Genomic DNA, 14,978 nt, shown 5'->3' with positions numbered 1-14,978 from the left:
ACTGTACCTACTTTTTTTTTTTTTTTTTTGAGATGGAGTCTTGGTCTGTTGCCCAGGCTGGAGTGCAGTGGCCTGATCTCGGCTCACTGCAAGCTCCGCCTCCCCGGTTCACGCCATGCTCCTGCTTCAGCTTCCCAAGTAGCTGGGACTACAGGTGCCTGCCATCATGCCCAGCTAATTTTTTGTATTTTTAGTAGAGTTGAGGTTTCACGTTTTAGCGAGAATGGTCTTGATCTCCTGACCTCATGATCCGCCTGCCTCGGCCTCCCAAAGTGCTGGGATTACAGGCGTGAGCCACCATGCCCGGTCACACTGTACCTACTTTCAAGAAGGGCTTGAGGTGATAGTCAGTAAAAGTATAAGAATAATAAATCCAAAACATAATCAACTAATTGCAAGATAATAAATTATGTAAAATGTTGTAAATATGACTGTTGGTTAGGAATGTGTTTGTTAAAATTGAAAGAACTCTTGGCTTAGATAAGAAAGAAGCTTATTTTTCTGAAACAAAAGGAAGTTCTGGAGCCTGGGCAGCTCAATAACGCCATCAGGGGCCAGGCTGCTTCCATCTTCCTGCTCTATTCTCTTTAGAATGTGGGTTTCAATCTCATAGTTGCAAAATGCTGGCTGTACCTCAGGCATCATGACTGTGTTCCAGGTAGGATAAAGTGACAGAGACAAAAGGCAAATGGGCACATTAATAGAATTAGTACCTCTTGAATTTCTTTCCTATAAATGGTAATCTCATTACTTCAGCTTAGCTCTCATTTGCTAAAACTTGGTCACAAGATCATAAGGAGATCCAAGTTAGGTGAGTGTTTTTAGCTGAGCACATTTCCTCATTGAACAAAAGGATTTGTTTTGTTTTGTAAAGATAGATAGAAAAATGGATATAAAATCTAATGTATGCTCCTGCTTCTCTAGTTGTTTTAAATGTGATGTTATGGTGTCAATTTAAAATCTTTCCTGCTTTCTCTTGTGGGCATTTAGTGCTATAAATTTCCCTCTACACCCTGCTTTAAATGTGTCCCAGAGATTCTGGTATATTGTGTCTTTGTTCTCATTGGTTTCAAAGAACATCTTTATTTCTGCCCTCATTTAGTTATTTACCCAGTAGTCATTCAGGAGCAGGTTGTTCAGTTTCAATGTAGTCATGCTGTTTTGAGTGAGTTTCTTAATCCTGAGTTCTAATTTGATGGCACTGTGGTCTGAGAGACTGTTTGTTATCATTTCCATTCTTTCGCATTTGAAAACTAGCAGAAGGCAAGAAATAACTAAGATCAGAGCAGAACTGAAGGAGATAGAGATACAAAAAACCCTTCAAAAAGTCAGTGAATCCAGGAGCTGGTTTTTTGAAAAGATCAACAAAAGAGATAGACTGCTAGCCAGACTAATAAAGAAGAAAAGAGAGAAGAATCAAATAGATTCAATAAAAAATGATAAAGGGGATATCACCACCAATCCCACAAAAATACAAACTACTATCAGAGAATACTATAAACACCTCTATGCAAATAAACTAGAAAAATCTAGAAGAAATGGATAGTTCCTGGATACATACACCCTCCCAAGATTAAACCAGGAAGAAGTCGAATCACTGAATACACCAATGACAAGTTCTGAAATTGAGGCAGCAATTAATAGCCTACCAACCAAAAAAAAGTCCAGGACCAGACGAATTCACAGCAAAATTCTACCAGAGGTACAAAGAGGAGCTGGTACCATTCCTTCTGAAACTATTCCAAACAATAGAAAAAGAGGGAATCCTCCCTAACTCTTTTTATGAAGACAGCATCATCCTGATACCAAAACCTGGCAGAGATACAACAAAAAAAGAAAATTTCAGGCCAATATTCCTGATGAACATCGGTGCAAAAATCCTCAATAAAATGTTGGCAAACCGAATCCAGCAGCACATCAAAAAGCTTATCCACCATGATCAAGTTGACTTCATCCCGAGGATGCAAGGCTGGTTCAACATATGCAAGTCAATAAACATAATTCATCACATAAACAGAACCAATGACAAAAACCACATGATTATCTCAAAAGATGCAGAAAAGGCCATTGACAAAACTGAACAGCCCTTTGTGCTAAAAACTCTCAATAAACTAGGTATTGATGGAATGTGTCTCAAAATGATAAGAGCTATTTAAGACAAACCCACAGCCAATATCATACTGAATGGGCAAAAACTGGAAGCATTCCCTTTGAAAACCAGCACAAGAAAAGGATGCCCTCTCTCACCACTCCTTTCAACATAGTGTTAGAAGTTCTGGCCAGGGCAATCAGGCAAGAGAAATAAATAAAGGGTATTTAATTAGGAAAAGAGGAAGTCAAATTGTCTCTGTTTGCAGATGACATGATTGTGTGTTTAGAAAACCCCATCATCTCGGCTGAAAATCTCCTTAAGCTAAGCAACTTCAGCAAAGTCTCAGGATATGAAATCAATATGCAAAAATCACAAACATTCCTGTACACCAATAACAGACAAACAAAGAGCCAAATTATGAGTGAACTCCCATTCACAATTGCTACAAAGAGAATAAAATATCTAGGAATACAACGCACAAGTTATGTGAAGGACCTCTTGAAGGAGAACTACAAACCACTGCTCCAGGAGATAAGAGAGGACACAAACAAATGGAAAAACATTCCATGTTCATGGATAGGAAGAATCAATATTGTGAAAATGGCCATACTGCCCAAAGTAATTTATTGATTCAGTGCTATCCCCATCAAGCTACCATCGACTTTCTCCACAGTATTGGAAAAGACCACTTTACATTTCACATGGAACCAAAAAAGAGCCCTCATAGCCAAGGCAATCCTAAGCAAAAAGAACAAAGCTGGAGGCATCATGCTACCTGACTTCAAACTATACTACAAGGCTACAGTAACAAAAACAGTATGGTACTGGTACCAAAACAGATATATAGACCAATGGAACAGAACAGAGGCCTCAGAAATAACACCCTTGGATTGGTTTTTGTCATTCTCCTGCATCTCAGTAATCTTAATTCCTATTCATATTCTGAATCCTATTTCTGTCATTTTAACCAGCTCAACCTGGTTAAGAATCTTTGCTGGAGAGCTGATGCAGTCATTTGGAGGACATATGACACTCTGGACATTTGAGTTACTGGAGTTCTTGCATTGGTTCTTTCTCATCTCTGCATGTGGGTGTTCCTTTAACTGCAGTTTAGATTGAGTACAATCAATAAACTTCTTTTCTGGATGTTTTCACAGGGCTGAGGCTTTGTTCAGGGTCTTTATTTGTAGCTAATTTATTGTATTTGCTTTCACAGGGGCGTATGTTAGCAAAGTATTTTGGTGGTGAAGCTTTACAGTGTAAGCCAGTAGGTGGTGCTTAGGCATACTGGTCAGTTGGTAGGCTCTTGCTCAGTTGTGTGGCTCCCCTATATTTCCTCACAGTTGCCACTCTATGCTCCCTCTCAATGCTCTGAAAGTATGGGCTCCTCTCCCACTTGAGTGCTGGCTGTAGATCATGGCTTGGTGCTCCTGGTGCTGTCCACCGCAGCTCTGGGACAACCTCAGGATTTATGTTCCTTCCCCAACTTGGAGGCAGCAGATGAAGGGACCTTAGTGCTGGTTGTGGCCATGGGTATTTTGTTTGTTTCCTGAGGGCTCCACCCCAGAGAGATGAAGGTCAGAATTTGTTCAGTGCAATCATCCCAGGATAGAGCATCTGTGCTGTGGGCCCAAGCCAGGGATTTCCTATCTGGTGATGAAAGGGTGGTGGTGGGATGGTACCTGTGGGAGATGGACTGGCCTCCTCTCCTTGCAGTTTGTTGGAGGTGTGGTTAAGGCACTTACAGCCTTTGCTTCTCCACTAGTCCAAGGGTAGCAAGGGCAGTTTCACTACATAGGTAATGGCAGAGAATCTTTCAGTTGCCCCTGGGGGCTCCACTTTCAAGACACGTGGAGTGGCCATTGCTGGGAGTGTGAAGCTAGTGTGGCAGGGTGGCTACACTGCTCATGTGAGCTTGGGGTTCTACTTGTTGGGGAGCAGGGTGGCAAATGTTCACAGGGAGAGAGATCGATCTCGTCTTTATATGGTGGCTGTGTTGTGCTGTAAACTTCGGTGCAGTTCTCAGGTTCTTTGTTTCTTTCCCAGATCAAAGGCAGGAGGGATAGAACTGTTACTGTGGCAGTGGCAGAGGGGCTGTTGTATGCCTCTGGGAACCTCTCCTGAGGGAAACTCTGAGCCACTACCAGTGAGTATGCTCAGTTATGGGTGGAGCGACTTCTGCACTCATGAGCTGGGGATCCTGCCTGGTGAAGATGGGGGTGGGGGTACCCAGCAGAGGCTGGACCCCTCTCTCTCTGGTGACTGCAGTGTGCTGGAGGTGCCATTGTAATGACTAGGACCTTTGTTCCTTCCTTCGAGGACTGTTACAGCTGTACCTCTGCAAATGTGGTGATGGAGGGGTTGTGGGTTGATTCTGAGATTTCCTCCTTGGAGAAATGCTGGGCTGTCTCTGATTGTGGTGATCAGATAGAGACAGGGTGATTGTTCTGGAGTCCCAGGTCAGGCCACCCTGCTCAGTGAGGAGAAGTGAGGACTGGGATCTGCATGGAAACAGTCTGGCCACTTTTCTGAGAGGTGATTGCTTTGTGCTGGGAGTCCATGCCAGTCTCTGGTCCCTGCAGACACTCTCAAGCCTGGAGACAGCATGGGCAAGGGCTGCAAGACAGTGAAGATGGCAACCCACCCCTCCCATCGTGGAGCTGTGTCCAGGAAGTTGCAGAGCTGCTACTGGCTTGTTAGTCTCGGCAGGGGGTGGCTGGAGGCCCAGGCCTGGAGGACCTGCTTGGTGAGAAGATATGGGAATGGGCTTCCACATAACAGTCTGACCACTTCTCCATGGGGCTGCTGTGGCATGCTGGGGGTCTGCTCCAGTCTCTAGTTACCTTGGATTTTCCAGTACCTGAGGTATCAACAGTAAAGGCTGTGAAGTGGCAAAGATAGTGGCCCACCTCTCCCTCTGGGAGCTCTGTCCCAGGGAGGTATGGGCCTGTTGCCAGCCTGAATGCACTTATAGGAGGTGGCTGGAGACCCCATTCAGGAGATGTCACCCAGTAAAGAAGAATGTTATTGGGGACCTGCTTTAAAAAGTAGTTTGGGGCCGGATGCAGTGGCTCATGTCTGTAATCCCAGCACATTGGGAGGCCAAGGAGGGCAGATCACGAGGTCACGAGTTCGAGACCAGCCTGGTCAACATGGTGAAACCCCATCTCTACTAAAAATACAAAAATTAGCTGGGCGTGGTGGTGGTGCACACCTGTAGTCCTAGCTACTCAGGAGGCTAAGCCAGGAGAATTGCTTGAATTCAGGAGGTGGAGGTTGCAGTGAGCCAAGATCATGCCACTGCACTCCAGCCTGGGCAACAGAGCAACTCTGTCTCAAAAAAAAAAAAAAAAAAAAAAAAAAAAAAGCCGTTTGGCCACATTCTTACAGGACAGCTGTGTTGCGCTGGGAGTCTGTTTCAGCTCCCGTTTGTCTATGATATTCCAAAGCCCGAAGGCAAGAATGGCTAAGTCAGCCAAACATCAAAGATGGCAGCCTGCCCCTTCCTCTGGGAGCTTCATCCCAGGGAGGTTTGAAACCTCTGTTGGCCAGAAAACGAGGGGTAGCTAGAGACCCCAGTCTGGAAGTCTCACCCAGTGGGGAGGAATGGGATCAGGGACCCACTTAAAACAGCAGTCTGGTCACATTTCCGTAGAGCAACTATACTGTGTGGAGGGTCTGCCCCAAACCCTGGTTGCCTCAGACTTTCCAAAACCAGAAGGCAAGAATGGCTAAGTTGGCTAAACAGCAAAGATGGTGGCCCACCCCTCCCTCTGTCTCAGGGAGGTTAACACTGCTACTGGTGGCTGACTGGAGTTCCAAGCCAGTGGATCTTATCCTGCAAAGTGCTGTGGAAGCGCGGCCTGTAGCCTGTCACTGCTCAGTCTCCATGGATTCAGTCCCTTTTTCCAGGGGTATGTGTGGGGGTCAAATGTTCTGCTTTGCCAGAGTTGTAGCTGCTTTTGCAAGGAAGCCTGGGTATCTAAGGTTCCTGGGGCTCTGCGTGTGCCTGAGTGGCTGATCTTCTGAGACTCCACATAGCTCTGTGTGTCAGACTGAAGACCCTTGTGGAGTGGGTTCATGAAGGTACGTCCTCATCTGAGGGTTGCAAAGATCCATGGGAGAAGCATGGGTTCCCAGGGCTGATCATTCACTCACCACTTCCCTGGACAGTGTAGGTTCCCCCTGCTCCACGTTGCTCCCAAGTGGGTGGTCATCCTGCCTTGTTTTTCTCCATTCTCTATAGGTTGAGTTGTATCCTTGATTAATCCCAATGCACATACCTGGGTATTTCAGTTGAAGGTGCTGTTTTTACTCATTTCTCTTCATGACAGTGGTGCACACTAGCTGCTTCTAGTCGGCCATCTTGGCCACAATCCTCTGAGTGAGTTCTTACTCTATTAATTCTCTTTTTGTTATTTTGTCATTGTTGTTGTTTGTCTGTATCCTGCTGAATAACTCTATTAATTTTGTAAGAACTAACTGTTAGAAAGAGCCTGGCATCTCCTTCTCTCTCTCTTTCCTCCACTCTCACCATGTAATGTGTGCTCCCCTTCTCCTTCCTCCATGATTGGAAGCTTCTTGAGGTCATTAACAGAAGCAGAGGCTGGTACCATGCTTCATGCACAGCCTGCAGGACAGTGAGCCAAATAAACCCTTGTTATTTATAAAATACTCAGCTTTAGGTATTCCTCTATAGCAATGCAAACAAACTAAGACAAATGCCTACATCAAAAAATGCCTACATCAAAAAAGTAGAAAGATTCCAAATAAACCTTCTAACAATGGACCAAAAGGAACTAGAAAAGCATGAAGAAGCCAAACCCAAACTGATAGAAGGAAGGAAATAACAAGGATCAGGTCAGAACACAATGAAACAGACTAAAAATCAATATAAAGGATCAACAAAATGAAAAGTTGGTTCTTTGAAAAGGTAAACTAAATTAATAAACCAGTTGCTAGACTAGCCAAGAAAAAAAGAAAGAAGACTCCCTTCCCCCAAAAAACCAGAAACGAAAAAGGAAACATTACAACTGATACCACAGAAATACAAAATATCATCAGAACATTGCATACCTCTATCAGAACGTCTCATGTGCTCCATAAATATATACACATACCATGTACCCACAAGAATTTTTAAAAATATATAATCAGAGACTATTATGAACAACTATACACTAACAAACTGGAAAACTGAGAGGAAATGGATAAATTCCTGGACACATATAACCTACCAAAAATAAATCACGAAGAAATAGAAAACCTGAACAGACTGATAATGAGTATTGAGATTGTCTGAGTAACAAAAAGTCTTTCAACAAAGATAAGTTTAGGAACAGATGGCTTCACCGCCAAATTCTACCAAAGTTTCTTTTCTTTACATAAAATTGTTTTGAGACAAGTTCTTGTTATGTTGCCTAGGCTAGTGTCAAGTTCCTGGGCTCACAAGATCCTCCTGTTTCAGCCTCCTGAGTAGCTGGTACTTCAGGAACATGCCACATGCCTGGCTCAAATTCTACCAAACTTTCAAAAAAGAACTAACACCAATTTTTCTGAAATGATTCCAGAAAGTTTAAGAGGAAGAAATTCTCCCTAACTCATTCTACCAAGCCAGCATTACCCTGATACCAAACCAGACAAAGACATAACAAAAAAAGAAAACTATGGGCTAGACCTACCCAACATTCCTGATGAAAGTAGATGTAAAGAAGGCCAGATGCAGTGACTCACACCTGTAATCCTAGCACTTTGGGAGGCCGAGGCGGGCAGATCACGAGGTCAGGAGATCAAGACTATACTGGCCTTATTCCAAAATTGACCACATAATTGGAAGTAAAGCACTCCTCAGCAAATGTACAAGAACAGAAATTATAACAAACTGTCTCTCAGACCACAGTGCAATCAAACTAGAACTCAGGACTAAGAAACTCAATCAAAACCACTCAACTACATGGAAACTGAATAACCTGCTCCTGAATGACTACAGGGTACATAACGAAATGAAGGCAGAAATAAAGATGTTCTTTGAAACCAATGAGAACAAAGATACAACATACCAGAATCTCTGGGACACATTTAAAGCAGTATGTAGAGGGAAATTTATAGCACTAAATGTCCACAAGAGAAAGCTGGAAAGATCTAAAATTGACACTCTAACATCACAATTAAAAGAACTAGAGAAGCAAGAGCAAACACATTCAAAAGCTAGCAGAAGGCAAGAAATAACTAAGATCAGAGCAGAATTGAAGGAGATAGAGACACAAAAACCCTCCAAAAAATCAATGAATCCAGGAGTTGGATTTTTGAAAAGATCAACAAAATTGATAGACCACTAGGAAGACTAATAAAGAAGAAAAGAGAGAAGAATCAAATAGATGCAATAAAAAGAGATAAAGGGAATATCACCACCGACCCCACAGAAATACAAACTACTATCAGAGAATACTATAAACACCTCTATGCAAATAAACTAGAAAATCTAGAAGAAATGGATAATATCCTGGACACTTACACTCTCCCAAGACTAAACCAGGAAGAAGCTGAATCCCTGAATAGACCAATAGCAGGCTCTGAAATTGAGGCAATAATTAAGAGCCTACCAACCAAAAACAGTCCAGGACCAGATGGATTCATAGCTGAATTCTACCAGAGGTACAAGGAGGAGCTGGTACCATTCCTTCTGAAACTATTCCAATCAATAGAAAAAGAGAGAATCCTCCCTAACTCATTTTATGAGGCCAACATCATCCTGATACCAAAGCCTGGCAGAGACATAACAAAAAAAGAGAATTTTAGACCAAGAACCCTGATGAACATCGATGCAAAAATCAATAAAATACTGGCAAACCGGATCCAGCAGCACATCAAAAAGCTTATCCACCATGATCAAGTTGGCTTCATCCCTGGGATGCAAGACTGGTTCAACATACGCAAATCAATAAACGTAATCCAGCATATAAACAGAACCAAAGACAAAAACCACATGATTATCTCAATAGATGCAGAAAAGGCCTTTGACAAAATTCCACAGCCCTTCATGCTAAAAACGCTCAATAAATTCGGTATTGATGGAATGTATCTCAAAATAATAAGAGCTATTTATGACAAACCCACAGCCAATATCATACTGAATGGGCAAAAACTGGAAAAATTCCCTTTGAAAACTGGCACAAGACAGGGATGCCCTCTCTCACCATTCCTATTCAACATAGTGTTGGAAGTTCTGGCTAGGGCAATCAGGCAAGACAAAGAAATCAAGGGTATTCAGTTAGGAAAAGAAGTCAAATTGTCCCTCTTTGCAGATGACATGATTGTATATTTAGAAAACCCCATTGTCTCAGCCCAAAATCTCCTTAAGCTGATAAGCAACTTCAGCAAAGTCTCAGGATACAAAATTAATGTGCAAAAATCACAAGCATTCTTATACACCAGTAACAGACAAACAGAGAGTCAAATCATGAATTAACTTCCATTCACAATTGCTTCAAAGAGAATAAAATACCTAGGAATCCAACTTACAAGGGATATAAAGGACCTCTTCAAGGAGAACTACAAACCACTGCTCAGTGAAATAAAAGAGGACACAAACAAATGGAAGAACATACCATGCTCATGGATAGGAAGAATCAATATCGTGAAAATGGCCATACTGCCCAAGGTAATTTATAGATTCAATGCCATCCCCATCAAACTACCAATGAGTTTCTTCACAGAATTTGAAAAAACTGCTTTAAAGTTCATATGGAACCAAAAAAGAGCCCGCATTGCCAAGACAATCCTAAGTCAAAAGAATAAAGCTGGAGGCATCACGCTACCTGACTTCAAACTATACTACAAGGCTACAGTAACCAAAACAGCATGGTACTGGTACCAAAACAGAGATATAGACCAGTGGAACAGAACGGAGTCCTCAGAAATAATACCACACATCTACAGCCATCTGATCTTTGACAAACCTGAGAAAAACAAGAAATGGGGAAAGGATTCCCTATTTAATAAATGGTGCTGGGAAAATTGGCTAGCCATAAGTAGAAAGCTGAAACTGGATCCTTTCCTTACTCCTTATACGAAAATTAATTCAAGATGGATTAGAGACTTAAATGTTAGACCTAATACCGTAAAAACCCTAGACGAAAACGTAGGTAATACCATTCAGGACATAGGCATGGGCAAGGACTTCATGTGTAAAACACCAAAAGCAACGGCAACAAAAGCCAAAATTGACAAATGGGATCTAATTAAACTAAAGAGCTTCTGCAGAGCAAAAGAAACTACCATCAGAGTGAACAGGTAACCTACAGAATGGGAGAAAATTTTTGCAATCTACTCATCTGACAAAGGGCTAATATCCAGAACCTACAAAGAACTCAAACAAATTTACAAGAAAAAAACAAACAACCCCATCAAAAAGTGGGCAAAGGATATGAACAGACATTTCTCAAAAGAAGACATTCATACAGCCAACAGACACATGAAAAAATGCTCATCATCACTGGCCATCAGAGAAATGCAAATCAAACCACAATGAGATACCATCTCACGCCAGTTAGAATGGTAGTCATTAAAAAGTCAGGAAACAACAGGTGCTGGAGAGGATGTGGAGAAATAGGAACACTTTTACACTGTTGGTGGGATTGTAAACTAGTTCAACCATTATGGAAAACAGTATGGCGATTCCTCAAGGATCTAGAACTAGAAGTACCATATGACCCAGCCATCCCATTACTGGGTATATACCCAAAGGATTATAAATCATGCTGCTATAAAGACACGTGCACACGTATGTTTATTGCGGCACTATTCACAATAGCAAAGACTTGGAATCAACCCAAATGTCCATCACTGACAGACTGGATTAAGAAAATGTGGCACATATACACCATGGAATACTATGCAGCCATAAAAAAGGATGAGTTTGTGTCCTTTGTAGGGACATGGATGCAGCTGGAAACCATCATTCTCAGCGAACTATCGCAAGAACAGAAAACCAAACACCGCATGTTCTCACTGATAGGTGGGAACTGAACAATGAGATCACCTGGACTCGGGAAGGGGAACATCACACACCGGGGCCTATCATGGGGAGGTGGGAGGGGGGAGGGATTGCATTGGGAGTTATACCTGATGTAAATGACGAGTTGATGGGTGCTGACGAGTTGATGGGTGCAGCACAGCAACATGGCACAAGTATACATATGTAACAAACCTGCACATTATGCACATGTACCCTAGAACTTAAAGTATAATAATAAAAATAAAAATAAAAAATTCAAAACTGATTAAAAAAAAAAAAAAGACTATCCTGGCTAACACGGTGAAACTCTGTCTCTACTAAAAATACAAAAAAAATTAGCTGGGCGTGGTGGCGGGTGCCTGTAGTCCCAGCTACTTGGGAGGCTGAGGCAGGAGAATGGCATGAACCTGGGAGGTGAAGCTTGCGGTGAGCCAAGATCGCCACTGCACTCCAGCCTAGGGGACAGAGCGAGACTCTGCCTCAAAAAAAAAAAAAAAAAAGATGCAAAAATTATCAATAAAATACTAGCAGACCAAATTCAACAGCACATCAAAGAAACAAACAAACAAACAAAAAAATACACTATAATAAAGTGGGATTTCTTACAGGGATGCAAGGGTAGTTCAACATATGCAAGACAATAAACACGATGCATCACGTCAATGGAATGAAAGACAGAAATCACATGATCACCCCAGTAGATACAAAAAAAGCATTTGATAAAATCCAACATCTCATCATGGTAAAAACTCTCAACAAACTAGGCATAGAAGGAACATGCCTCAACATTATAAAGGCCAGATACAACAAACCCATGAGTATTATCATATTGAATGGGGAAAGCCTGGAGTCTTTTCTGTAAGAACTGGAACAAGACAGAATGCCCATTTTCACCACTTTTACTCAACGTATTACTGGACGTTCTAGCCAGAGCAATCAAGCAAGAAAATGAAATAAAAGGCAAGAGTCCACCAAAAAATTCCGATTTAACTTTTTAAATTTAGTAAAGTTGCAGGATACAAAAATCAGTAGCATGTCTATACACCAATAATGAAGTACTTGAGAAAAAAAATCAAGAATGTAATTTCATTTACAATGGCCACAAAAGTAAAATACCTAAGGATAAATTTAACCAAAGAGGTGAAAGATCTCTATAAGGAAAACCAAACACACTGTTGAAAGAAATTGAAGCAGACACAAACAAATGGAAAGGCATCCCCTGCTCATGGATTGAAAGGATTATGATCATTAAAATGATCATACCGCCCAAAGCAATCTTCAGATCCAATGTACTCTTTTTTATAATAACAATGTAGACTTCTCTGTGTCCTCTGCCTCTAGAGATACAGCCTCTGTGGCCTGCAGGTGTTGGGAGATCCACAGCTAAGACACCAGGACCCCCTGGAAGCCTAGAAATGGGGCCAATGACATTTATGGATGTGGCTATAGAATTCTATCTGGAAGAGTGGCAATGCCTAAATACAGCACAGCGTAATTTTTATAGAAATGTGATGTTAGATGCTGGGCGCAATGGCTCATGCCTGTAATCCCAGCACTTTGGGAGGCTAAGCCGGGAAGATCATGAGGTGAGGAGATCGAGACCATCCTGGCTAACACAGTGAAACCCCGTCTCTACTAAAAAAATACAAAAAAAAAAAAATTAGCCGGGTGTGGTGGCAGGCACCTGTAGTCCCAGCTACTTGGGGGGCTGAGGCAGGAGAATGGCGTGAACCCAGGAGGCAGAGCTTGCAGTGAGCAGAGATCGCACCACTGCACTCCAGCCTGGGGGACAGAGCGAGACTCCGTCTCAAAAAAAAAAGAAAAAGAAATGTCATGTTAGAGAACTACAGAAACCTGATCTTCCTTAGTATTGCTGCCTCTAAGCCAGACCTAATCAACTGTCTGGAGAAAGAAAAGGAGCCCTGGAATATGAAGAGACATGAGATGGTAGTGGAACCCCAAGCTCGGTGAGCCCAAGTACAACAGATCACACAGATGAGAGGTCCAAAGTTAAAAAAAAAAAAAAAAGAAGCCAGGCAAAGTCCAGCGAGATGAGGACTATGTGATGGTTAATACTGAGTGTCAACTTAATTGGATTGAAGGATACAAAGTATTGATCCTGGGTGTGTCTGTCAGGGTGTTGCCAAAGGAGATTTAACATTTGAGTCGGTGGGCTGGGAAAGGCAGACCCATTCTTAATCTGGGTGGGCACCATCTAATCAACTGCCAGCACAGCTAAAATATAAAGCAGGCAGAAAAATGTAAAAATAGAGGCTGGCCTAGCCTTCCAGCCTACATCTTTCTGTCATGCTGGATGCTTTCTGCCCTCGAACATCAGACTCCAAGTTCTTCAGTTTTGGAACTCGGACTGGCTCTCCTTTCTTTTCAGCCTGCAGGAGCAAGCTATTGTGGGGCCTTGTGATCATGTGAGTTAATACTTAATAAATTCCTCTCTCTCTATATATATACATATATATATAACAGAATATATATACATATATTCTATCAGTTCTGTCCCTCTAGAAAACCCTGACTAATACAGATTTGGGCACCAGGAGTGGTTCTAGAGGAACAGAATATTAAAGATGGGGTTCCTTCATTGGTTCGGGGGTTTCTGGAGTTGGCTGCTTAATATGATTAGACTAAAAAATGCTAAGGACTCTAGTTCTAATACTAGAGAGAACACTGATAGTCCTTGGCATAAACTGTTTAGAGAATTATGCAAAATAAATGCATTTGACACTCCTGATTCATCACTTATGAGAGGCAAGAAGTTTAGTGACTTCATACATAATACCTTTGACCATTATGTGGAAAACCAAGGAACTTAATGAAGCTGGTTGTTTGCTCCTAAGTTCAGTGGACAAAATGATGAAATAAAATGATGAATTCAGGTATTCTAAATCCCAGCTTCAGAAATAAATAATGAGCCTCAAATCTGTTAAGATTGTTAGTCTTAAACATCCACTGAAGGCCAGGCACAGTGGTTCACATCTGTAGTCCCAGCACTTTGGGAGGCTGAGGTGGGCAGATCAGTTAAGCCCAGCAGTTCAAGACATAGGGAGACCCCGTCTCTATGAAAAATACAAAAGTTAGCCAGACATGGTGGCATGCACCTGTAGTCCCAGCTACTCAGGAGGCTAAGGTGGGAGGATTGCTTGAGCCCAGGAGGTTAAGGCTGCAGTGAGCTGAGATCACACCACTGCACTCCAGCCTGGGTGCAAGGTGAAACCTGTCTCAAGACAAAACAAAACTAAACAAAAACTACTGAAATGGCTATTTTCTCATATACTAAATTCTTATATATATTTTTGGTCTCTCTGGACTTTCTTTTCTGTGCCATTGGGGTATCTGTGTCGTGTGGTGTACTGGTGTAGTGTGGTATATCTGTGTACTAATATCTTGCTCCAGCAAGAATTACTACTGACCTAATTTATGGATTATGATTTTTTTCAATTTTTAATACTCTTTTTAGGTCCAATTTCATTGTAATTTTAAAAAATGATTCAGTAGAACAGCTCCTTCTACTTTTTTTTTTTTTTTTTTTTTGAGACGGAGTCTCATTCTGTCACACAGGCTGAAGTGCAGTGGCACGATCTTGGCTCACTGCAACCTCTGTCTCTTGGGTTCAAGCGATTATCTTGCCTCAGCCTCCTGAGTAGCTGGGATTACAGGCACATGCCACCATGCCCAGCTAATTTTTGTATTTTTAGTAGAGACGCAGTTTTGCCATTTTGTTCAGGCTGGTCTCGAACTCCCGACCTCATGATTAACCCGCGTCGGCCTCCCAAAGTGCTGGGATTACGGGAGTGAGCCACCACGCCCGGCCTCCTTCTTTTTAATGTCTTTAAGGGCCATAGGACTGGTAAG

General features: G+C 42.1%; 1 protein-coding gene across 1 annotated transcript; it reads left to right on the top strand.

Moving 5' to 3' along the window:
- The first annotated feature begins 12,383 nt into the window (after nt 1-12,383).
- Nucleotides 12,384-14,689, top strand: LOC126931276 (putative zinc finger protein 730). The gene is made up of 3 exons (XM_050749306.1): nt 12,384-12,628; nt 12,951-13,069; nt 14,659-14,689. The coding sequence occupies exons 1-3, from the start codon at nt 12,524-12,526 to the stop codon at nt 14,687-14,689; spliced, it is 255 nt and encodes an 84-aa protein (XP_050605263.1). The 5' UTR covers nt 12,384-12,523.
- Nucleotides 14,690-14,978: the final 289 nt, after the last annotated feature.

Source organism: Macaca thibetana, chromosome 11 (genome assembly GCF_024542745.1).
Source record: "Macaca thibetana thibetana isolate TM-01 chromosome 11, ASM2454274v1, whole genome shotgun sequence".
NCBI lineage: Eukaryota > Metazoa > Chordata > Mammalia > Primates > Cercopithecidae > Macaca > Macaca thibetana.
Note: the sequence above shows the minus strand (reverse complement) of the source record. Positions and strands in the feature narration are given on the sequence as shown.

What these genes read in the sequence shown, in the direction of transcription:
- LOC126931276 (XM_050749306.1), top strand. Translation starts at nt 12,524, where the DNA reads ATGGGGCCAATGACATTTATGGATGTGGCTATAGAATTCTATCTGGAA. An exon ending in ATAGAAATGTGATGTTAGAT is followed by an intron (nt 12,629 to 12,950) that starts GCTGGGCGCAAT and finishes GTCATGTTAGAG; the next exon opens with AACTACAGAAACCTGATCTT. An exon ending in GAGATGGTAGTGGAACCCCA is followed by an intron (nt 13,070 to 14,658) that starts AGCTCGGTGAGC and finishes TTTTTTTTTTTG; the next exon opens with AGACGGAGTCTCATTCTGTC.